General features: G+C 35.6%; 5 protein-coding genes and 1 non-coding gene across 8 annotated transcripts; 3 read left to right on the top strand and 3 right to left on the bottom strand.

Moving 5' to 3' along the window:
- Window positions 1–3,161: 3,161 nt before the first annotated feature.
- On the bottom strand, window positions 3,162–5,982 carry LOC110712529 (GTP-binding nuclear protein Ran-3-like). Of its 2 annotated transcripts, XM_021890996.1 has the most exons (7): window positions 5,767–5,978; window positions 5,321–5,463; window positions 5,181–5,237; window positions 4,096–4,216; window positions 3,943–4,007; window positions 3,601–3,783; window positions 3,162–3,509 (listed from the first exon to the last, which is right to left on the bottom strand). In XM_021890996.1, exons 2-6 carry the CDS (start codon window positions 5,445–5,447, stop codon window positions 3,734–3,736), a joined length of 420 nt encoding a protein of 139 aa, XP_021746688.1. In that variant the 5' UTR covers window positions 5,448–5,463; window positions 5,767–5,978; the 3' UTR covers window positions 3,162–3,509; window positions 3,601–3,733. The 2 variants fall into 2 exon arrangements, with proteins under 2 accessions (XP_021746688.1, XP_021746687.1); XM_021890995.1 differs by having other exon boundaries at window positions 3,601–4,007; window positions 5,767–5,982.
- A 2,913-nt stretch (window positions 5,983–8,895) lies between these two features.
- LOC110712433 (eukaryotic translation initiation factor 4B2-like) lies at window positions 8,896–16,355 on the top strand. The gene is made up of 3 exons (XM_021890896.1): window positions 8,896–10,547; window positions 13,938–14,384; window positions 15,820–16,355. Exons 1-3 carry the CDS (start codon window positions 9,424–9,426, stop codon window positions 15,842–15,844), a joined length of 1,596 nt encoding a protein of 531 aa, XP_021746588.1. The 5' UTR covers window positions 8,896–9,423; the 3' UTR covers window positions 15,845–16,355.
- Window positions 16,356–16,488: 133 nt separating this feature from the next.
- LOC110712435 (GDSL esterase/lipase At5g14450-like) lies at window positions 16,489–18,887 on the top strand. Its single transcript, XM_021890900.1, has 5 exons — window positions 16,489–17,123; window positions 17,418–17,627; window positions 17,741–17,913; window positions 18,045–18,324; window positions 18,406–18,887. The coding sequence occupies exons 1-5, from the start codon at window positions 16,868–16,870 to the stop codon at window positions 18,645–18,647; spliced, it is 1,161 nt and encodes a 386-aa protein (XP_021746592.1). The 5' UTR covers window positions 16,489–16,867; the 3' UTR covers window positions 18,648–18,887.
- A 132-nt stretch (window positions 18,888–19,019) lies between these two features.
- LOC110712434 (GDSL esterase/lipase At5g14450-like) lies at window positions 19,020–22,429 on the top strand. 2 transcript variants are annotated; one of them, XM_021890897.1, is made up of 6 exons: window positions 19,020–19,322; window positions 19,619–20,056; window positions 20,544–20,753; window positions 20,857–21,020; window positions 21,265–21,535; window positions 21,795–22,429. In XM_021890897.1, exons 2-6 carry the CDS (start codon window positions 19,699–19,701, stop codon window positions 22,049–22,051), a joined length of 1,260 nt encoding a protein of 419 aa, XP_021746589.1. In that variant the 5' UTR covers window positions 19,020–19,322; window positions 19,619–19,698; the 3' UTR covers window positions 22,052–22,429. The 2 variants fall into 2 exon arrangements, with proteins under 2 accessions (XP_021746589.1, XP_021746590.1); XM_021890898.1 differs by lacking the exon at window positions 19,020–19,322 and having other exon boundaries at window positions 19,349–20,056.
- Window positions 22,430–22,492: 63 nt separating this feature from the next.
- Window positions 22,493–25,086, bottom strand: LOC110712436 (glutathione S-transferase 2-like). Its single transcript, XM_021890901.1, has 2 exons — window positions 24,625–25,086; window positions 22,493–24,015 (listed from the first exon to the last, which is right to left on the bottom strand). The coding sequence occupies exons 1-2, from the start codon at window positions 24,952–24,954 to the stop codon at window positions 23,656–23,658; spliced, it is 690 nt and encodes a 229-aa protein (XP_021746593.1). The 5' UTR covers window positions 24,955–25,086; the 3' UTR covers window positions 22,493–23,655.
- On the bottom strand, window positions 22,972–23,044 carry TRNAR-ACG. The gene has a single exon. It is a non-coding gene; the product is annotated as a tRNA-Arg (tRNA).
- Window positions 25,087–25,339: the final 253 nt, after the last annotated feature.

Raw genomic sequence — 25,339 nt, forward strand, 5'->3', positions numbered from 1 at the left:
AAGTATTGAAGCAAAGATATGTCGTTGACTTTATGGCAGTTGTGACCAACTGTCATCTTCTGTTTTGCGCGGTCCATATAGGCCTTGTTTGGTAAAGAGATTTTTGGAAAGCTTTTAGCTTATTGATTACTATTAGATGTTTGACCATTTTAAAAAGCTAATTTGGGTGTTTGGTAAATAACTTATTAAAAGAGCTTTTTTATTATAAAAATCTCTTTTTAGAAAAGCTCATTTTTAGAGCTTTTTGCAAATACCTAATTGGAAAATTAGTTTTTTGGGTATTTAATACACTGAAACAGCTAGTTATAAATAGATATTTACCAAACACTTTTATATAATCAGCTATTTACTATTATAGCTAGTCAAATAAGCTAATATAACCAGCTAGTCAAACCAGTTAATACAATCAGTTATATCAATCAGCTAGAAGCTAATCACCAAATAAGGCCAGTACCAATTGATGAATATAAGCTTCTAACTTTCTCAGATAGATGAGACATAATTATTAATTAATAAAAGCAACAAACATAATACGTTCTTATTAGAGTTCTCTCTCCAAACAGTTTTTGTATGTCATTGTATACTCAACATACATGACCGAGTTCTTACTTTCACAACCCCTAAATTAAATATTAAATTATTTTATAAGAACAAACATTATTGAAAGAGTTTTTCTTATAAAATAATTAACTGAAACATGGTGTCCAACCTAAAAGTTGCTCAAATGACGAAAGACTCAAAAGCCCATGAAAAAGCGAGACATGCTCGTAAAATGGCACAACCCTTAATATGTGTCATGCATTCACATATTATGTAGTCAAAGTGTTCGTGCCTTTTTCGGTTAAAGAACTTGGGAGCACGCTATGCTAGAGGGATATAAATACTCTCATCATATATTGATGGGACATGTTTCAATTCATTTAATTTATTGCATAATTTAAGGCATAGTTTCAAATGCTCTAACTTCTCTCTAGTTTTCTCTTACTCTCTTAGCTCTACATTTGCCTTCTTAGTGACTAATTTGATTATCGGAGATGAATATTTTGGTGATTGGAATATTCGTTATTTTTGCAGGTGACCATTGGCATGAGTTACAACACAATGTTGTTGATTCTCGAGGGATACAAAAAACTTAAAAACGAACACCTTTCCCAATGCATCCTTTATAACAATGCCAAACCCAACATAGCCCCCAAACATATTGTGGGCGTCTGGAGGAATTTATACCCTAGTTAATTGAATACAATTTTGGTTGAGAAAGTTAGAAAATTTATTATGAAAATTGTTTAAAATAAGTAATTCTTACGTCCCCAAAATATTAGCTCATTATATACCTTTTTCCTCAGTTTATTAAAAGTTGTATTGAGTGAGTAAATTACATATGAAATTTTTTGCATTTGGATTGATGAATGAATTAGTAAGAGAAGAAGAGGGCCATAGTAAAACAAATGAAAAATGAGATAGTAATTATTTAAGAACAACCTAAAAGTACGTAAATGGTGTAATCTTAAAAACAATGGGGGTAACCAACACTTCAGATTTGTTTTTAAATAAAGACACCAGATATATGAAGTCAATGTCACATGTTGAGCACAATTGGACACCCTATATATGTTTTCGAATCGAGTTAATATCAAATCGAGTCAATTTTGAGAACAATTTGAATATAAGTTGAATCATAATTTTAGGTTGTTTTGCGGGCATTAATTAGAGATTCGAGAACAATGTTTAGCTTTCCACTTTAAAAATCTTCCAACATTGTTAGGTAAAACATACTATATCAAAAATCTATTTTTATTTGAAATATAATTCTTTTTTATAATATTCTTTAGGAAAAATGGAAAAGAAAAATCCAACCTTTGCACTTTTTTCTCCTAAAATCCAACCTTCATTTTATTCCTCAAAAATCCAACCTTTATACCCGACCTTCTCCAACAGATCCATTTGACCTTTAACCTGCTAAACAAGTAAAAAAGATTTTTTTTTTTTTTAATTCTCTCAATTTCCTTTCTCTCTCCTCTCTCCTCAAAAATGGAAACAACCCAACAATCCACCAATGACACCGCCAGCACACCACCAACACCAACACCAGTTAATCACCGTACCACCAGAACACCGCTAGTACACCACCAACACTAGTCTCTCTCCTCTTCTCTTTCTCCTGCTTTGTTTCACCCAATTTCCCAAATATCTCTCCTTTCTTCTTCCTCCTCCCCCCATTAATCCAAACCCCAGGTTGAAGGAGGAAGATCACCATTAATGGCGGGGGCTTCTAGAAGGTTATGAGACCTTCAATCACAAACAGGGAACAAAACTTGTGTTGATTGTTCCCATAAAAACCCATTATGAGCATTTGTTTCTTACGGGATTTTCATGTGTTTGGAGTGTTATGGGAAGCATCGAGGTCTCGGTGTTCATATTAGTTTTGTCAGATTTGTTACCATGGATTCATGGTCTGAGATCCAGCTTAAGAAGATGGAGGTTTGTGGTAATGATAAGCTTAATATGTTCTTACAATACCACCACCCCAAACAACTGCACCAACACCACCACCCGTAACCACCGATGGTTAGATAAGAGAGAAGAAAGAGAAGCAATGTTTGGGTTCGGGGTGGGTTGTCAGAGGTGTTCTGGTCAGACTTTCAAGGGAGATGGACGTCGCCAGCGATTGGGGGACGACTGGGCGCGGACATGGGAGCTGTGCCGTGCGCCGGCAACGAAGGGGAAGGGGGAAAAGGTGGCTGGCTGGTGGAGGGTGGTGTTTGGCTGGTTTTCTGTTTTTTTTATTATTATTATTATTATTATTAACAATTAAAATTTTAATTGACCTATTAATAGCTAACACGTGGCATATGACTTAAAAAAACCGGTCATCAACAGGTAATAGATCTGTCGGAGAAGGTGGGGTATAAAAGTTGGATTTTTGAGGAATAAATTGAAGGTTGGATTTTTAGGAGAAAAAAGTGCAAAGATTGGATTTTTCTTTTCCATTTTTCCTATTCTTTAATACCTTTCTTAAAATATATATCCCGTGCAATTTGTACGGGTACACTCTAGTAGTAGAAATAATGGAGGATTGCTGCCACTTAGATACACAATATATGGGCATAAGGTGTGACAATTGACACCTACAGTGCTAAGTGTTATAATCTATACGAGTGTTACCGACTTACCGAGAATGATCCGATAAATTTTAGAAATGCAAGTTCATAGATGGCTTGATTGCCATAATTAAACCCTTATTATACAAACGATTTATCACATATTTATAATGAGATAAAAACACCCAATGTCGATCCTACAAGTAATTATAACACTTGTATCTTACAAGCCCCTGAGGCACAATGAAGTTTTGATCAAAATCTAAAGGCATCTCCTTAGATGGTTCCAAGCTGCTCTAGTCCATCAGAATGCTTACTCTTGAATATATTGCAATAAGGTTTCATCTATGAAGGGGAAGGCCTCTCCTAGCCATCTCATTGAAGAAAGAGTAAGGAAGGTCATGAGGTCTAAAACAACAAAAGGATACAAGTTAGATGTATAAAAACGAAAAAAAGAAATAGTTATGAAAAACTTTCACCAAAAATATAAATAAATTACCCAGTGGTCAGCATCCTGGCAATATAAGTGAAAGGCACCCAAAGACCTTTCAAGGTCTTAACTGAACAAGGAGTCCACACCACCTTGTTACTCTTAGAATTGTAGCCGATTGGCTTTACTACCCCAATTGGTATCAAATCAGCTTTATTTCCACAAACAATAGTTGGGATTTCTTTCCCATATTTGCATTCAAATTTTAACACAAATAATCCAAAATTACTAGGAAAAACGATAGAAAATAATAAAACTTAAAAATCAACAATAGGGAATGTGTTGATTTCATAACATATGAGTATACACAACTTTTAAATAATTCAATCCAGTCATCAACAGGCTTCATACTGGATTCGTCAGTAATATCACACATGATGATAGCACAATCCATATTAATACAGTCCCTCTCTTTGCTGCATCAACCAAATTTGAGGTTTATTAGAAAACAATAAACATTGAAAGGACAAGGAAAGCTAATCGGTCCAAATAATTAAAACTTACAAAAATTTGTCATTGAATCCCTCCGTCATCGGATACTCGTAGCACTGAAGCCTAATTCTTTTGCGTTCTGGAAGACGAGATGTTCTGAACTTGAATGTTTGAACAGCAGGTTCGGTTGTCGCTAAATAGGAAACACAATTCATTAACAAAACCATACATTGTAATGGATTAACTATTTTACTCAATAATATGAAGAGACTGGATGATTGAAAGGTTACAAGGTAGTAGCTTGAGGCTACAAAAACATTCACTCATAGTCAAATCCTTTCCATCCAAACTCACCACTTCATTGTTTGTCCCCCTCTGAGTACCAAAACGACAAACCAAATATTAAGTCTTATTCCGACTTAGCTTAAAGTCTCTAGATTCCAACCATTGCCTCCATTGGTTGGAATCTAGAGGGTTTAAGCTAAGTCGGAGTAAGACTGAATATTTGGTACTCAGTCGGAGTAAGACTGAATCTACTTACATTCTCATTCTTGATTATTAATTTCTGAGATACCTAATTCATAGCATTGGTGTTGATTCATAAGTAATGACATGACATCTATCAATTCAACAGCTTAATATAACCATCTCCGTTGATTCCTTAAACAGGAACTTGTACTATTAAGTTGTTTTCTAAGACAATTTGAAGTATTAAATGAAAGAAGTATTACAAGAAACATATTTTCTGAAATCAAGAGCTTGGTTGCACAAAAACATAAAATCTGGTTTACGATAATGAATCAAAAGGATTGAAATCAAATGTGTCACAGTTAAGGGGTGATGGAAGTGTGCAACTAGATAGAAAGACACTTAGCATAAGGGATAGTTGGACAACAAAGCAAAGCGAAGAAGAAATTATGATATGATGGAAGAGACTAATTATAAAGTATCCTAACAGGTTTGAGAGAATTGCGTTCCGTCAAATCCAATCAAATGCGTCACAGACAATGGCATTACACAGGAAAGAGAAACGAGTATAATAATTCTTAGTTGAGCAATAACACCATAAACACAGATAGATATCAAAGTAGCTAAAACAGAAAAGCTCCAAGCAGTAAACTTTACATTCTAATCCCATGTTAGATAAATACACTCACGTTCATAATCTTCATTGAAGCCCTGACAAAGAAGCCTCTTCATAAAACTAGTTTTTCCTGCAAAATAAAATAAAAAAAATCATCAAAAGACAATTTTAACAAAAATGAAAAGCAAGGAATTTGGGATTTGGGATTCTTACCAGTTCCAGGATTACCAATTATGAGACACTTGAACGTTCTAGTCTTCCAATGAATGATTACTCGATTCTTAGGTATCTTTGCTTGATTCGGTCGACACTTGTTTGCTTGATTAGGTTCACAAGACATGGTTGATTCACAGATTCTGATCAACATAAGAAATTGAAAAGAAAAATTTGTTAAACAGGGTTGTGCAATACATTAGCAACCAAATTAGATCAAATTATCAAACAAGGCTCGAATTATCACATGATTATGGGGATATTTGATTCAATTATCAACAATTTTCTTTTCTAGCAACGCAATCGCTCTTTCATAATCTTAGTAATTAAAACCAATAGTTGAGATTTTCGAACCCTAAACTTAGGGCACTGACAATTAAATTTAATTAAATAAAACCTAGATTGTGAAATTGATATGAGGATTATAAAGAGAAACAGCGACTTACCTCAGAAGCTGCTTCAATGGAGGATACAAGTTTTCTCGATAAAAACGTTGAGTGCGCTTCAATGGAGAACTGACAGGAAGATTGTTTTTTTTTTTTCCTCCCTCTTCTAATTGACAATCAAAGAAGTTCAATGGTTAGAGACAATAAAAGCCCTGACCCGCCCCACTTATATAAATGGGCCAGATTTAGACTTAGTTATTGGACAAAGTAGCCCAATAATAAAAGGGTTCATAGCCTTCACATATTTGACTTTTTAGATTAGAATAATTCATGCGAGTCATGCTCATAAGCTCATTCATTCTTATGTATTTGGCCTTGTTTTCATCGACTTAAAAAAATAAAATTAAGCAAAATTAATTTCAGTTCAATAAAAATAAGTTCAGTTCAATAAAATTAATTTTTGTTCAGTAAAAATAAATTCAGTTCAGTTCAGTAAAATTTTGTTTTCTTAAGGAAGAATTATAATTGAAAATCAGTAAAAATTTAGTAAAATTAATTTAAGTTCAGCAAATATAATTTTATTTCAGTAAAAATAATTACAGTTCAGCAAAAATAAAGTGAAGAGAGCGGGGCCTTACTTAGGGATGTCAATGGGTCAAGGACCTAACCTAGATTCGATTAGACCCATCCCATATTTTAGGGTTTGGGTCCTAAATGGATCTGGATCTAAGTGCAATGAGTCCGGGTTGCAAAGTCCAGACCCAAATGCGACCCATAGATATTTTTTTTATGAAAAAATTACATACATCATAAGTTTTCTAATCTAAAGAATCAAATGAAAGAAAAACCTAAAGAACCTAACTTTAAACTACATGTTCCACTCCTCTAAGGGCTCCAAGTCAAACGGCTCCTACTCTCGTCAAGTAGATTGTCGTGTGTTTAGTAAAACATTTTTATAGCATTTATTACAAAAATACTAAAAAACATACTTTCTCCGATTCTATTTACTTGACTGATATTCCTTAAATGGAAATGTCATATTACTTGACCCATACTATATGTGGTATGTCTTTGGTGGATAAATTCTCTAATTTACCCTCAAAAAGTGCACATGATTGCAACTTTTAGGGGTAATAAGGTAAGACATGTGCAACATGAGCCAAAAAACTGCAATTTCTCTCTCATGTGCCCAAGGCAATGGGTCAAGTAAATGAAAACGGAGAAAGTATATTAGTAATAAACAAGTACGGAGAGAGACGGGTTTCCTTGTCTCAGACCTCATCTTGGAGTAACATCCCCACATACAAAACCATTAATGATGAAAGAATATGAGACCGTTGAAACACAACTCATCACCACTTGAACCCAACAAACACCGGAGAAGTTTTTATGGGAAAAAGCCACTTTACTTTTATCGTACGCTTTGTTCATATCTAGCTTGAGAGCAATGGTATCTTACGCCCCGTACTCCTCTTTACATAGAGTGGAAGAGTTCTAGAGCAATAAGAGCATTATTGTTCCTGAGAGAGACTTATTAAATCCACTAATATTATCATTTAAAAAGAGGTTGTTAAAATACCACCATCAATCTCTAGTTAACGCTTGCAAAATAAAATATGTTTTACAAATTTACCCCTCATATAAACAAAAAATATTTACTATCATAAACATCTTTTTTACCCACACTCACTTCCTCTTTTCTCTCTTAAAAAATTGTCTATCTCTAAAGCACCACAAACACCACCACCACCTCCATTTACCACCACAAAAACTCCTTCTACTAAATCTACATAATTTTTGCGCGAAAATGCCAACGGACAAAGGTAAGGCCATCATCGGAGACAATCCAAGGTTCAAAATTTTTTTTTCTCCTTGTATGAGCTAAAACGCACTTTTCTTTTGAAACATCAAGGCGGAAACGGGTAGTTATTTCGAACCATCGTCTTCTGGACGGTAATGGTGAAACGCTCAGAAACTTTGAACACCTAGGCGCGCGGTGATTCAAAAAAGTTAGGTGTTTCTACCTAGATCTATCGAAAAATTTGGATCATTTCAGATAAACTAATTAAAATATATTAGAGGACACAATTATTCCCATAAACCTGATATCTTTGGACCTTAAAAGTATGTGATCTGATGGTTTGTATTTGATTTCTGCAGGCGAGTTCGACCTCCTATTACTAAAAATCTTCTCGTTGCAATTTAGCCAATTTTCTTCCTTGGGCTTATTGAGTATGAGAAGATAATGCTGGTTTTGTTGTTGAGCAATTGATTATTAGATGAGGTGCTATGTTAATTGAAAATCAACTTTAAGTTGAGATTTTTCTTCATTAGTTTTACCGTGTACTTGACTAGGATTTTCGGAAACCAACTTTAAGATGAGGTTATATTAATTAATTTTACAACAAGGATAAGTACGTAATTTATCAAATCATTACATATCATGAGTTCTTAAACCATTTTAGTCTAAGCTTTTGAATATATGTATACTTTTTTTTTTTTTTTTGATGAAATTGTTATTACTATTTTTTTCTTTTTGAATTTTCTTATTATAATTATTCATTTTTTGTTGGTATTTTAACACTTTTCACCAAAGCAAAAATCACCTTTTGTTCTTGTAAAAAAAAAAATCACCTTTTGTTGCCTTGTTGGCCTCTACCCCCAAATCGGGGCCTCAATCCTTCAATCGGAGCCCTAGTCCTAGCTATATATCACTAGCAAAAAAGAAAGGAAGACTTAAAAAAAAAAAAATTCGAAATTCCAAAATTCAGACATTACAAATTACAATTACCAAAATCTATAACTAATACTAAAGTAGCAACCGCTGATGTCATCTTTTTTCAAAGTTGTATACGTGGCGCTATCTCATGAAAAGATTTCCCGCTCAATTAATTTTTGCTTTTTTTTAAACAAAATGCTATTTAATTTTAAATAGGTAATAACTACTTCCTCCGTTTTCTTTTAGATGCAACACACCCTTTAACACGGTAATTAAGAAAGGTGGGGTTTACATGATATAATAAACTTTAAAATAGAATGAGTAGTTGTTAGGATTGTAATTTAATGGGTCATGTGCTTTAAATAAAGGATATAACATAGTTTTCCCTAAAGGAACTTTCCTTTTATAGTGTGTTGCAAGTATTGTGACAAGTCCTTTTTAGGGAAGTGTTGCAAGTAAAAGAAAACGGAGGAAGTATTTTTTAGGTAATTAATTTTAAATAGGTACCTATTATTTTGGTAATTTAGGTTGATAGTAGGTAGTTGGAGTTTTTATAGGAGTTATTAGCATTTTTTTTTTAAATTTTGACAACAAAAAATTAACATTGATTAATAAAATAATAAGCGTTATTAGCATAATTGAGGTCAATTAAAGTGAGCTTATAAACATTTTGCGCTCAAAAAAACAAATGTGAAAACAAAAATCCAAAGTTAAATTTTTGTGAAACCCGTGCATTGCACGGGTGCTAACCTAGTAAGCTCAATCAAACCAAAACCACCAAATATTCCTCCATTAAAATTTAAAATTAAAATTAAAACTAAAATTAAAATTAAAATAAAAAAAATCCCAGATCAAAAAAATTCCTTTCTATTTTCCACACTTTACCCTTGTTCAACCTATCATTTTCTCAAACACCCATCTTCTTTCTTCTTCTTCCTTTTTTCTTCTGAAACCAGATCTTTCCAAATTAGGTTAGATAATTTCCGCCATTTTTGCCGATGTCGAAACCTTGGGGTGGTATCGGCTCTTGGGCCGCCGAAGCCGAGCGTGAAGAAGCCGAGGAGAGAGAAAATGCCACCACAACCGCCGCCGCAGCAAACACCCAAAGCTTCCCTTCTCTCAAAGAAGCCATTACTGCCAAACCCAAGAAGAAGAAGATGACCCTTTCCGAGTTCGCTTCTTACGGGTCTAAATCCGGACCCGTTTCTTCCGGATCCACCCGTTTAACCCCTGACGAAATGCTCCAGTTACCCACTGCTCCCAAGCCTCGTTCTGGGGACGAACCTTCTGGACCTCGTCTTGGAGGTGGCTTTTCTAGCTATGGTGATGATCGAAGAGGATCCCAACGTCGCGGGTTTGATGAAGATAGGAGGCAAAATAGGAGGGAATTCGATTCGATGCCTCCTCCTCCTTCTAGGGCTGATGAAGTTGATAATTGGGCTTCTATGAAGAAACCCATTTCAATGGCGGATAGTGGGAGAGGTGGTGGTGGAGGTAGTGGCGGTGGTGGTTCGAGGTATGGTGCTTTGGGTGGTGGGTCTAGGGCTGATGAGGTTGACAATTGGAGTTTTGGGAAGAAACCGCAATCGTCGGGGTTGAGTATGGGAGGTGGGAGATCGAGTACATTTGGGTCAGGGTTTCGTGATTCGGGTTCGGATTGGAGGAGGGGAGGTGGGGAGAGGGAATTGGGTGGTGGGGAGAGAGAATTGGGGAGGACTAGATTGGTGTTGGATCCTCCTACAGGGAGGAATGGTGAGAATGTGGTGAAGACGACAACACCAGCATCAACGGAGAGTAAGTCCAATCCGTTCGGGGCGGCGAGGCCGAGGGAGGAGGTGTTGGCTGAGAAGGGGTTGGATTGGAAGAAATTGGATTCAGAGATTGAGGCTAAGAAGGTTGTTGCTAGTGGGAGTAGGCCTACTAGCTCGCAGGGAAGTCGGCCTACTAGCTCGCAGAGTAACCGTGGGACGGAGAGTTTAGGTGGTGGTGTGGTTGGGGAGATTAAGCCTAAGCCTAAGGTGAATCCCTTTGGTGATGCTAAGCCTAGGGAGCTTTTGTTGGAACAAAAAGGTTTGGATTGGAAGAAGATTGATCTTGAGTTAGAGCGTCGTCGAATTGATAGGTTTGTTTCTGTTTTTGATATTGGTTTTGTGTTAATGATATTGCTTTGTTCTATTATAAGCTTTTTAGGAAAGAGTAATGGTTTATTTGTATGCATGAATGCATTCCTAACTTGCTATTATGTGTTTGAAGTTTATTCATAGTAGCTTTGCTTGATTATTTTGGGAATAGTTAGCTAAGTTTGCTCTATATGTGCTTTGTGCTTCATTGCTTGAGAGTGTCAGCTACTGAGATATTGACTAGGAATTGGGTATTTTGAAACAAATGGAGAGAATGTGGGATTGTGGGGTTCTGTATCGACGACATTACTCATTTTAGGTTTTCTGTAGTGGCTTCTTGATAGATTTGTAACAGTGAACGTTGTCGATATGAACTTGTTAAGGCTTTGATCAAAGTTGGAACCTTTGTTATTAGGTTGTTGTAGACTGGAATAAAGTTGGGCTTTATCAACTTTTTTGGTTCAGGGATGAGCAATTCTAGGTTTTTGCCTAAATTTAAAGGCTTTTATTTGATCAATGATCATCCTGTCTTGTAAACGGTGATACTGATATTATTTGTATTTAATATTGTGATCTCTTGTAAGTTGTAAGGGTGTTGTTACTAGAGCTATTCATTTTGTTAAGGGGATCTAAATTATGGTGCTGGTTTTAGAATCTTCTGTGCATGTTGCAATGCCTTTTATTGTTAACATTGACTTCCATCTTTCAGCATTTGGCTCTCTCTGTGCTCTTATCCACCTTTCATTGTCTTTATTATAGTGCAATTGACTTATAGTACTGTAATTGCTACTGGTTGCTATAATTTATTAAGTGTGACCTTGGGAGGTAGATTGCAGCAGTTTAATTGTGTGTATGATGGTTGAAGCTTATGTATAATACACTCCAACTCTTCTGGCTGGGTGCCAAACATAGTTTCTGAATCACAACTTAGCATATTATAGTTAGCCTATGTGGTGTATCTGGTTCTTCATTCTTGTAAGAAAGGATATTTATTACTTAAAAAGTAACTTGAAAGCCTTTGTCCTCAGTTTGTGTTATTTTCAACCTACCTAGGAGGCTATGACCTACATCTTCAGAAGCTCGTTTCTGAGCTTCAGTACTTAGTAGCTAAATTATTTCTTTGAGGGGAACGATTTTGTTCTCATTCATTTTAGGTGTAAATAAGGATGGGTCTATTGATCAACATGTTTGATGGATGTTTTTTCAGTTTTGTTAATTATTCTGAAGTTATACCATTTTCATTTCTGTGCGATGGCCTGTTCAGTTTTTGGGGTTGATGGTCTTGGTAGGGTATATTCTTGAAGTTTTATATAGTGTGAGAGGGAGCATCATACTTTGTTTTGGATCTTTCCCCTGGATTTGTTTGTAGAGCACTCAGTCTTGTAATTAAGTCTTTTGAAGGCTTATATCAAGCATTTAAGCTCTTGACCAGGTGTTCCATGCGTAGGAAGTAGGAACAGGGAAAAGACAGCTCATGACATTAGATGTTACTTGTTGGCAGCTATTGCTATATGAAGAAAGAGCTGTTTGACGGCACCAATGAAGTTTAGGAGATTTGCTTTTATTTGCTTTGGTGGAAATGTGGAATGTTCCTCAATTTGTAAGCTGTGTTATAATAGAGAAAATTATTCTTTGATGGATGGTTCACCTGTCAAATGGGAATGGTTCAGTACTCCCCATTTTCTATGACAAATAAAAAGAGACAAGGAAGAACGGGTATATATGAAGGCTAGTCATTGTAAGCTTGAAGACGAGCGTAAAACATTAAAATTTTGAGAGCATCTGCTTTTTATTTATTGGATTTCTTATGATGATATGTTGCAACTCGTGAATCTTTTGTTTTCATGTTAGTAGTTATTGAGGTGTGAAAAACCTATGAAGTATGTGGCAAGTTTTCCCCATTTGCGTGTGTATTTAAGCCATAGTGATTTCTGTGAGCTACGTCAGATTGAGCTTGTTTATGAGCTTCAGTACTTCGGAGCTAAATTATTTTTTTGAGGGGAGCTGTTTTGTTATCATTCATTGTAGGTGGAACAAAGGATGGGTCTATTGATCAACTTGTTTGATGGATTTTTTTTCAGTTTTTTATGTTACTCGGACTCTTTATTTCACCTCACGTACCTGTGTCGGACCCTCGACACTCGGACATGGGTATGACACTGGACACTTTATTTTTAGTTCAAAATCATACATTTTTTCTTTTCTCAAAATGGCCTAGTCAGACGCTTTGACACTTACCCGTGTTGGACTTGGGTACCCGAGTCCAAGTAACATAAAAATATTCAGAAGAATTTATACCATTTCATTTAAGTGAGATGGCCTGTTTAGTTTTTGGGGTTAATGGTCTTGGTAGGGTATGTTCTTGAAGTTCTATATAGTGTGAGTGGGAGCATCATACTTTGGTTTGGATCTTTCCTCTGGATTAGTTTGTATAGCAGTCCGTCTTTTAAGTAGGTCTTACGAAGGCTTATATTAAGCACTTGAGCAGGTGCTCCATGGGTAGGAATAGGGTAAATATTGCTCATGACATTAGATGTTAATTGTTGGCAGCTATAGCTATATGAAGAGAGAGCTGTTTGACGGTACGAATGAAGTCTAAGAGATTTGCTATAATTTCTCTGGTGGAAATGTGGAATGTTCCTCAATTTGTAAGTTTTAATAGAGAAATTTATACTTAGATGGATGGTTCTTATTTTAATAGAGAAATTTATACTTAGATGAATGTTCTTATTTTAATAGAGAAATTTATACTTAGATGGATGGTTCACCTGTCAAATGGGAATGGTTCAGCAGACCCCATTTTCTAGGAGATATTAAAATGGGCAATGAAGGGTATATTTGAAGGTTAGTCATTGTAAGCCTGAAGACAAGATCATAAAACATTAAAATCTTGAGAGCATCTGTTTTTTTATTTGTTGGCTTTCTTACAATGATATGTTGCAACTCATGAATCATTTGTTTTCATGTTAGTAGATATTGAGGTGTGAAAACACTGTGAAATTTGTGGCAAGTTTTATTTTCCCCTTGTGAGTGTATTTAAACCAGAGTGATATTTTATGCCCGACTAGTTTCAATCTTGGAAAGTTGTTTGTTATTACTCTTTGCTGATGTAAATGTAGTTTGGAATGCTAGCATATTTATCTGTTTGAATTTAAAGATTATGATGAAAGTTCATATTATTTTACTTTGGCTTGAGGATATTATTGGTAACATTTGAAATAATGGGAATAGATTCCCTGTGGCCGATCATTCTATGAATGTTATTTGTATAATGTTTAGATGGTTCTGTGCCTTTTCTTCTTTTAATTACTTTGGCAGGATCACATGCTCGTTGAACTTAAAATGTGTTTGTGACTTTTCAGCTCATGTTGCGCATTTTAAAATTGTTATAGGCCTGAGACAGAGGAAGAGAAGGCTTTGAAGGAAGAAATTGAGAATCTAAAGAAAGAACTTGAGAAAGAACCTGATAATGATGCTCCCCAAGAAACTGAAGGTGAACAGACTAGTTTACGTGATCTTATAAAGAGCAAAGAGAGTGAATTGGAAATCCTGACAAGAGAATTGGATGACAAAGTCCGATTTGGTCAGAAAGCGGTGGAAAGGCCAGGCTCTAGGCATGGTTCTAGACCAGGTTCTGGAGCTGGGAGATTTACTAGTTATCCAGAGAGACCTCCTTCTCAGTCTGGATCTTTTGATAATGGTCGGGTTCCAGAAGTGATGGACAGGCCCCGGTCACGTGGAACAGGAGATGTATGGACAAGGCCTGGTGAAGATAGAAGAGGAGGTTTCCAAGGTGGCAGAGATAGAGGAGGATTCCTGGGCAATAGAGACTTTGACAGGTAATATTATCTTGGAATTGTCAGTAACACCCTATGATCGTATAATGTCTGGTGAATTTAGATGCCTCTTTTCTGTTGATTTTCTATCTCTTTAAATGCTTTTCATGGGATTTTGCTTATGCTTTAAATGTTTTTCTTTATGCTTGTAAAATAAGTGGGTTCTGAAGGAACCTACTTTGCCCCCCTGATATGACTGATTTTCTTTCCATAAATATGTGTTTTTGAGGTAATTGTGTGCATGTTGCTCTTTTAATTAGCTTGCAATTATTAGTTGAGATATCAAGTGAGATGCCTCGCTGCTGTTGGTTGTCTCTCTTGGTATGATTCAGGCCAACCTACCCTAATTGCTTTTGAAACAAAACATGTTGACCTTGCTTTTTAAACCTTTTCAATTGAATAACTCATAAAATTATATTTGCACATTTCTGTGCGGTACCTGAAATCTCGTGGTTAGATTCAGGCTGGCCTATCCCAATTGCACAACAAGCATAAGACAACAATTAGCTAGGAATTTGACACACTGGAACTTGCTTGTACTAAAACATATGCACTAGTACAAGGGTAGACCTATGAAGGGACTTGCTGCTTTCTTACACTGGGGAAACTATCAGCTTGCAACCTGGTGCTGACTTACTTTTAGCAAATGTTAGGGTACGTTTAAATTTTGCAAGAAGCAATTTTATCTCATCTGGCTGCTGGTACCTTCTAGCTTACGCCTAACGATCACATTGCCTCATTCCGAATAGCAGTGACCTTGCGCCGATTGAAAAAGCACTGTTTTCTATCAGGTCATGCACGGAACAAAAGTCTTGGCTTTCCTTGGAATAATCCTATGCTGCCCTACAATGTATGCCTCGTATGAGCTCTTCCATGTTCTGGTATTTTAGAGGCTGTACTAGCACCTATCAAAAACTTGATTGAAAAAGCTTTAATTGCCTTTTTAATAAGATACTTGCTCATTTATTATTCAAAGCTGCAGTTCTCTTCTAGATTTTCCTGTTAGAGTATGATGAGCAAATCCTGAGGGGCCATTTCTTAACATTTGTGAGGGAGTTAGATGTTTATTTGCCATGTGCGTGTCGTTGTTCTTTTTTTTGGGGGGGGGGGGGGGTGACTGTGTGAGGAGTCTCAGGCTCTTCATCATTTATGGTTTACATGGCTTGTCAGTGGAAATATTTCACTGTCCCTTATACAAAACACTGTAAACTCTTTGGTTTTAGGATTTTAGGTTATGATAGATTAAATAAAAACTATCGTCTGCGTTCTGTTCTAAAGGTCAACGTTGATTTATTCACAGTAATGGTTACTGATTGCTCACTTGGGTGAGCATGATCAAGAATGTTTTAGCTGTTGTTTTGTGTTGTCTTTTTTTCCTAATTCATTGTGATTATATAGACTCTGGAGGCTGATATGCATTGATTTTTTCTTTTGTCAGGTCTACGTCTAGAGAGAGATGGTGAATCAATTTTTTTTTGGGGTTTCAAGACACTCAGTGTGGATTCTTCAGAGCTCTCCTTTGACAGCATTCGGCAAGCAATGGATAATAATATTTTGTTTAAATTTGTTCAGGTCTTTGTCAAATTATTCTACGGCTTAGCACTGGCGCTGATGACCTTGTTAATTAACTGTTAATTTTGATACCTTGTAAAATTGCCATTTTTTTTTGGTCTGTATCGAGGCAAGGATCTTGTGTTGTTCGTAGACTGACATGTAATGGAACATTATGTTATATTCTTCTGGTCTTTTCCTTAAAGACTGTTTTAGGCTTCATTGGCCTTTTTTTTTTTTTTTAATTCATACGTGAATTTTGAGGTGGTGTTAAGTTGTTTGAATGGCATCATTGACTGAACTTGTACATAGTATAGTTAGATTGTAAAATGTAATCGTTTTGGTTGTGTAGGAGTCTTTTTACTTATTTTTGTTGAATTTCAAAATGTGTTAATGTACATCAGTACATAACAGGAATTTGCATGGATTTTGTATCCCCCATCCCCCTGTTGTAAATACGCGTATTTTTTTTCCAGTTTCTGCAATTTTAAGTTAAATTTTCTTTAATCTAACAACAGACGGAGACATCTCCCCCTATCTCTTCCTCCCCTTCTCCGGCCGTCGCAATCCACTAGCACCGGCAGTCTATATATGTAAAAAGGAGTGGATTTGGGTTAGGTCTGATGTGGTCGTGGTGGGTCTGGCAGTTTTTTTTTTTCTAAAATTAGGACCACATTTTCTCTTTTTTTTTGTGGTCTAGAGAGGGCTTATGGTGAAAAAAAAAATACTTTGATCACTATAGAAACGTCCTAGTTTCTGTCTTTGTCAAAAGGCATAAGATTGAACAGCCATCGAATTTTATATGTTTTATCTTATGGAAAACGTGTATTATGCTTTTGACCTTTTTAACACTATGTTTTGAATCTGAAGTTTTTTCATCTGGATAGATTACTTCCATCTAGTTCATCTCTGAGTACTACTTATTTGTTGAAACAATGAATCGGTGTAATTTTGTTACCGGAAGTTGCCTATTTGTGTTGGCTTTGGGTTTAGTTTTAAATGGTGTACCACCCCTTGCACCTCCAAGTAAAGAATGTCGAATTCCTGCAATTTACAACTTTGGTGACTCGAATTCTGATACCGGTTCCAACTCTGCTGCATTTGGTCGCGAATCTTGCCCAAACGGAATTACTTTCTTTGGCAGACCTGCTGGAAGAGTCTGTGATGGGCGCTTAATCATTGATTTTATTGGTTAGTTTCTTTGACACAGTTGACTCGTATGTATATTTAAGTACCTATTATGAACACTAACTAACAAGGTTTACTTCAATTGTTCACCAAGACTAAGGTGTGTGTGTTATGTGCTCAACATTCTATATGTTTTTTGGGTCCTTGAGTCCAAAACTGTGAGCTGTGAATCTCCGTGTGTTTGACACAACTCGTTCCTATCACTGAGTAACATAGTAAATGGAACATGAGCAAAAAGTTCAAAATAATTTTAGCTTCTTTATGTGCAACTCTATTCTACCATTTTGATATTTGCAGCTGAGAAGTCGAAAATACCTCATTTGAGTGCATATCTGGATGCAATTGAGGCCAATTTTGAGCACGGGGCTAATTTTGCTGCGTATGGGGCTACAATTCAGCCAGCTGACAGCAAACTCTACGGAAGTGGTGCTAACCCTATTGCCCTTAACATACAGCTTTTGCAATATCATCAGTTAAAGGAACGTTCTCACGAGCTATATCAGCAAGGTTAGCAATTGCTTTTTCTATTATCAACAACTTGATCATTATCATCATACACGCCTCTTTACTACATGTTCAGCATTCGTTTTTATTCTTTCTTTTTGTGTGTGAATTTTCAGCTAAAACCTCCAATGCTAAATCGCGGTTGCCAAGGCCTGATGACTTCTCAAAGGCCATTTATATGATTGATATTGGTCAAAATGACATTGATTTTCTGTTTAAATTAACATCAGAGGATCAAGTACAAGAATCTCTTCCTTTTATAATCAATCACTTTGCTTCCGCGATAGAGGTAAGTGTCTAAGTGATATCTATGCAATATAAGTTCCCTTTTTATTTGTACCGAGTTTAGTTTCCAATGTAGTACATTATTTCTTCCTCTGGTTTACAGCCAACTTGAAAAAATTCTGTTGCCATTTTCAGAATCTACACCAAGGAGGAGCTAGAAAATTTTGGATACACAATACAGGACCGTTTGGTTGCTTACCGGATAGTGTGGAGACTCTGAAGAGATATCTTCCCAATACTCAATTTACTGATGAAATAGGTTGTGTGAAGTCTTATAACGAGTTAGCTCAAGAGTTCAACCGTCTGCTCAAGGAGAAAGTGTCTGAATTACGCGCTACTTTTCATGACTCACTTCTTGTAATTGTAGACATATACTCTGCCAAGTACACTCTTATAAGGGATGAGAGTCAAAATGGTACTTAATTCAGAAAACTTAATTACTACTCGTTTTCTACATTATAGGCATGTTAATGCAACAGTTTAACTGTGATGGCAGGTTTTGTTGATCCTTTCAGTTACTGCTGCGAAAATTGTGCAGAATATCATGTACCTTACTGGGAAATGAAAATTGTTAACGACACCACTGCAATTCATCCAACTTCTTGTAATAGTCCTTCTGAATACATTAGTTGGGATGGTGTGCATTACACTGAGGCTGCAAACCGTTGGGTTGCTGAAAGGATTTTGGATGGATCGTTTTCAGATCCACCGCTATCCTTAGCTAAATTATGTGTTTAAATGCTGATAATCTGATCTCCAAACTTCTTGCTTTGTGTTTCCTACTCATGTAACTTTAAACCATACACATTAACGTATATTGTAAATTTGTAATGTGCTTCGGATAAATGTTACTCCGTATCAATTTCTGGCTCTTTGAATTTGTAACAGGATAGTTGTGATATATGGTTTGGTTACTTGAACCTTAAGCGTTATTTATAAGTACTATAAGTACTTGGTTTCAGTATTATCAATCATAAACCAATGCATCATAAAAAAAGCATTATTCCAAAAAATATAAACAATTCGACCTTTTTTATTTAGTTACAAAAATGTCATTTGATATGCGAGCTGATATAAATATTATAAACTACGAGTATAGTGGATAACTAATGTAATTAACTAATTATGTAAGACTGTAAGAGTGTTAAGTACTCGTATTTTTATAGGAGTAATGTCTAATTAGAAGTTCCTTGCAAATTAAGCTCATATTTGATTATTTATATAACTTAATCAATTTGACTTCATCATGTATAAATCAAGTACCATGTTTGTTCGCCAATCGCTATCTTTCTCAGATCGCATCTTGTAAATTTATCTCAAAGTAGATTATTTGAATCTTCTTCTCAGCAATTCAATCCCAAATCACTTAAAAATTAAACTTTGTAATTTATTTTTTTTACTTTAAACTGTAAGGTATGTCCTTCCCACTTATCAATTTTTCTCACCATTTTAAATCTCTGTTTTTGTGTTTATTATGATTTGTTGATGAAAATTTACAAATTATGAAACTTTATCAGCTTGATTATGATCTTACTGAAATGGGTATAGCTGGAATTTGTTCCTTTCTGTTTTAGGAGTAGCAGAAAATGATAAGAACTGTTCTTTGTTGATGTTCTTCTTGTGATCTTTGTTGCACATTAGGTGTTTGATAAAATGTGTGAAAGAGAAAGGTGTTTGATGTGCTAAATTGTTTTAGTTGTTCTGTATAGTCTGTTGCAGGAGATAGTATGAATGCTGAAGAGAAGTTTTTTAAGTTGGGATTCAGCTAGAGCTTTAGATTGAGTACTACATGTTTGATGAAATGCTTGAAAGAGGAAAGACTAATGTAATGATGAATTGGTGGAGTACTGTTAGTAGGAGACTTAAGGCTACTTGGGGACTGAAAAACCGTCTGTTAGTAATGGCAATTGGGGTTGTTGTAATTGTTGGGTTTGCATTACTTTTATCTCTTGGACCGCGAAGCAAAAGGGCAGTCGGTTTAACGGAAGAATGTCGAATTCCTGCCATTTACAACTTTGGTGACTCTAATTCCGATGCTGGTTGTGTGTCAGCTGCATTTGGACGTGTTCCATATCCGAATGGTATTTCATTCTTTGGCAAACCTTCTGGAAGGTATTGTGATGGGCGGTTAATGATTGATTTCATTGGTGAGTTGATGCTGCTAAACTCATTCTTAATTTCATCATTTGGAACTTATGCTTGCACATTTCATTGCATTAAAGAGTAGGTTCCAGACTTTGCCATTTCATTGCATTAAGCATGTATTTCTTTGCTTATCAGTTATCACCTATGCTTTCGAGTTCTTGAAATTGTCGTCTCTCTGTTGGACTGATGAGCTTGTGATTATGTTCCTATCAATTTTACCTAGAATTTAGTACTTTAGAGAAGTACCACATACTTAAAATCATTTGAAATGATGAAGTACCTTCCACTGAAGATTGGTGCCAGCAATTGTGGTATTATTATGTGAGTTAAACTGGTTTAACTGCATACTACCTAGTGAACTAAACTTGTTTTCTTCTTAGATCTTACATTCTTTAATGTAGGGTGAATAAGACTTTTACATCTTTTCAGGTTTGATAGAATTTGATGAGTCCTCACCCTTGTTTTCATATTTCCCCTTAATTCTTGCAGCCGAGAAGTTGGGATTGCCTTTTTTGAGTGCATATTTGGATGCACTTCAAGGAAACTTTCAGCATGGTGCTGATTTTGCTGCAAGTGGGACCACTATTCAGCATGTTGACGGGAAGCTGTTTGGAGGTGGTCTTAATCCTCTTTCCCTCGATGTACAACTTTTGCAGTTTGAAGGGTTGAAAGAACGGACTAGTGAACTATCTGCACAAGGTTGTGTTGGAATACATAATAATCTTTTTTTTCTAGAAAGAAGCTTCAGCTGCATATAGTTTTTGTCTGATTGTGTATCAGCTTTGTGGCTTTTGGTTCCTAGATGACACTAAGAGCCGCTTCCCAAGACTTGAAGACTTCTCAAAGGCCCTATATACATTAGATATTGGGCAAAATGACCTTCATCATGCGTTAACGACTATGACAGAGGATGAAGCTCGTGAAACTATTCCCAAGCTTGTAAATCAGTTCGCAATGGCAATAAAGGTAACTGCAAGTTCAACATGCATAAGTTATTTACTTGCAATATTTTACACTCCATAACCAATACTATGTTGATTGTTGATTCAATTGGGGGGGGGGGGGCTTTGGAGTATATGATGCATACTGAACATATCAAGATAATGGTTTTGTAATTAGGAATTTAGGAGGATATATCTTTCAGTCCTACACCTGCATTCTTCCATACTGATGTTGAATAAAAATATATTCCTACTTTTCATCTTCTCAGAAACTTCACAGTTTAGGAGGCAGGACATTTTGGATGCATAACACTGGCCCTATTGGTTGCTTGCCATATATTTTGGTGAAGTATCCTCCCCAGCCTGGAAATGTTGATGAAGCTGGTTGTGTCAAGTCTTACAATGAGGTAGCCAAAGAGTTTAACAAGCAACTCAAGAATAGGATTTCTGAACTGCGGACTCAACTCCACGATTCCCTTTTTGTATATGATGACATTTACTCAGCTAAATACTCACTTATTAGTGAATCAAAGAAATATGGTAAGATTTGTTACAAGGCTATGCCCCCTCCCGTTTTTATCTCCCCAGTCTTGATAACCACATTCAATGAGAGCCAAATGCGTCCAATATCACATGTTTTTCTTACAAAATACTCTCAATATTCAGGAGATCTTCCAAAATCTCCTATAAAAATGCCTGGGATAATTTGTAAAATTTGCCATCTCCGATATTTATCTTCTCATCCCTCCCCTCATGTGTTCAAGCATTAGCTGATATATTGTGTCCATGGTGATTTCAGGTTTTGTTGATCCACTCGGATTCTGTTGCAAGCATACTGGTAATTATTCTAGTTTGCATTGTTGGAACAAAGCAGAAGTGAACGGGACTGCAGTTTATGCAACTCCGTGCAGTAATCCTTCAGAATACTTAAGTTGGGACAGTATACATTACACCGAGGCCGCCAATCGATGGGTTGCAAATCGTATTTCAGATGGGTCTCTCTCTGATCCTCCTGTACCACCCATGGCTAGTTTATGTATGAAATCTTCCCTTTGAGCTTCATTTCTGCCCTAGTCGCAAAAACATCCTCTCCGCCACTCGTCGGAACTCTCTTAACCCTTGTCGGAGGCTGTCACACTTCCCCCATCCCTCGAAATCCTTCATCACCGCCCCTGTTTTGATTGAGCGATGAAGTTCATTTCGATCTAGGGTTTTTTCGGGGCTAATTGCGAGGGGGTGGGGATCGAACCCAGAATCTCTGGTTTCGTAGACCAGTGCCTTATCCATTGGGCCATGAAGTCGAATTTACTGTTGTGTTGATTTAAACTCTCAGCAAAATGTATATATACATTTTCACATTTTGTCATGTTCGTTCTTTTTACCCTGTACTCTTAACTTTTACTACCAGTAAATTTTATTTTTATTCTCATTCAATTTGTGTGCTTAACTTTTTAAAGAATTACACATTTACACTACAGAAAAGGAGGGATATCAAGAATTTGGCATGGTATGACTATATGAGTCAATCAAAGTTATCAAAGAAGTAGCGAAGTAATTCCTATAAAAAGTTATCAAAGAAGTAGCAAAGTAATTCCTATAAAGGTATTTTCTTTTAACTTGATTTTTTAAAAATTTATCCGAAAACTTGTTCTAATTATGAATTGAATTTTTGAAAACTTATTTGACTTGTTGAATTTATTTGAAGTTATTGGAGTATTAAATCTATGAAAACTTATTTTATTTAAGTTATACAACTATTAAACCTATATATGGATGCATATTTTAAATGAAAATATGATGAATTGAATCAATAATTGTCTTCTAATTAAGGTAAAAGTCCTCTTTTTCAGAAAGAAAAACCAACAACCACTCCAAAAGATCAATACCCAATGGCCAATGCTCCCATCTCCATTGATTTATTCACACAAAAAAAAAAATAAAAAAAAAAAAAAAAAAAAATCCTTAATAATGAAATACGACTTCACTGGGGATCGAACCCAGAATCTCTGGTTTCGTAGACCAGCGCCTTATCCATTGGGCCATGAAGTCACTAATTCTGCTCAGTAATTTCTTCTTTCACTTATATTTGCAGTTTCATACGTAATTCGTAGTATTTTACTTTTTTTTTTTTTGTTTTTTTTTTTTGGGGTTTTTCTATCTAATAACCCTCCAATTTCCACTTTTCTACGTTATGCTCCTCTAATTAGAATTTCCACACCGTAACCCCAAAATACATTTAGTTTCTAATTTTTTTTTATAGTAATCTTGCCGTTAACAAATTCCGTTAGTGGGCCCACTGTTCATATTAATATTTTTTATCGGTTTGCGTGTTGAAAATTATTCAGTTAAAGGTTTTGGGGCTAGTCTGGTTCTTAAGAGTCCAAATTGAGCTCAATAATAGATTAATTTTTATAATTTTTACGAATTGATAACTACCAAATAATAATGTTCAAAGCTAGAATATGGAGGTTTAATTTGTTTACATTTTGTTCAAATAGCAAAAGAAAACTACTAGAAAGCTTTATAGTAGTAATGTAGTGTTATCTTCTTCTTATTACAACTAATTAATTTGTTACATAGATGGACTTCTTATTCATACCATGTAAATGATACTGTAATATTTTCTCAATTGATACTCGGCTCCATATAGTATCATTCATTCATTCATTTTCATCAAGAGCATCGGGTTGTGCCACAATAACAGCATCTCGAAACGTGCTTAGCTGATAGTAAGAGTCATTCAGCCTCTTCAACAATGGAAACTCGTTAAGATCAACGTCGAACCACTTGATTGCACCATCTATCTCCGGTGCCAAATACACATCTGCAAGTGCAACTTCATCACCAGTTGCATATCTTCCAGCATGCTCTTGTAATGTCTTCTCCAAGGCTGTAAATCCAATCTTAAAATGATGTTTAGCCCAAGCCTTCTTCTCGTCGGATCCAAGCCTGTCTTCAATGTATTTTTGCACTTGTATATTTATGAACGGTTGTATACTTGAGGCTACCAAATTTGCAACCTGCTTATTGATTTCCATTCAAACACAAAAAAAGTGTAAGTATGATTAACTTTTAAAATCTGCTAGGTTCATGTACTCCGCATACAAACCTCAATTGCAAGTAGGATGCTCGCGACAATATAACAAATCACATCTCAATAATACGTGACAATTGCCAATTTGTCACCAAGACCAATTGAATTGCTCGGTCACAACAAAAAATATAAACCAAAATATATTTTCTTCGTTTTTATATATTTGCAACTGTTTGACTTTTACATTATTTATGTGTTTCACTTTGACTAGCTATGACAATTTATACTTAAGTAAAAATATAGTCATGTGGGATCTTGTTAGATTCAACTCGATCTATATAATTTTAAAATCAAATATTTATAGTTTTTACATATTGGTAATTACAGATATTAACAATTGAAAACTTGCTAACAAATTTGTTGTTGGTGCAATGGTGATTGAGACTGCACTTGTTAGGGAGGATTGCGTGTTCGATTCTCCACAACAACAATTGGGAGGGGACTTGAACCTAACCATCTAGAACTGAACCCTGAATCTGGATTAGCCTAAAGGGTGAACCAAAATAATAAAAACAGAAAAAAGAAAATGATTCACCTCATAATTGAGAGCTCTTTTTGGAAGATCATCTTTGGATGGCAACAAAGAGGGTTGAGGATACTTCTCTTCCAAATACATTATTATAGCAGAGGACTCAAAGATAACTACATCACTATCAACTAAAACGGGCACAAAACTTCGAGGACTCATCTTCATAAACTCAGGTTTAAACTGATCTCCTTTGAGTACATTCACCTCCTTGTACTCATACTCAAGCCCTTTTAAGTGGAGAGCGATTCGAACCCTCGCCGAGCTTGAGCTCTTCCACCATGAGTACAGCTGAATCTTCTTTGGTTTCTGCTCATCAGCTTCTACTAAACTTGCCATTTTTAGTACGTATATTTTGTTTAATAATGTTGTAGGATATGAAAGCTACTTAATCTGATGCCATTCTTTATATATTTCATCTTTTTTTGGAATAAATACAACGCAGCCAGGGTTTTTGCATAGCTAAGAGCTTACGTGATCTATGTCACTAGTTTTAGTCAAAATGAGTAGGCCTGGCCATATTCTCTTAAATATATGATGAATGCAAATACAACCAACCTTCTTTAATTGTCATAAAAATATACTAGTGTAAGGCTCGGACAATACCCATGATAAAATCATTTATTAATATCTACTTTTTATTAAATGACATGTAATATGCTTAATTGCTTATAGCTTAGTAACTAACACGTTGGAGTTTAAACTTAATATTGTGAGTTTCAAT

Source organism: Chenopodium quinoa, unplaced genomic scaffold, assembly GCF_001683475.1.
Source record: "Chenopodium quinoa cultivar QQ74 unplaced genomic scaffold, ASM168347v1, whole genome shotgun sequence".
Classification (NCBI taxonomy): Eukaryota; Viridiplantae; Streptophyta; class Magnoliopsida; order Caryophyllales; family Amaranthaceae; genus Chenopodium; species Chenopodium quinoa.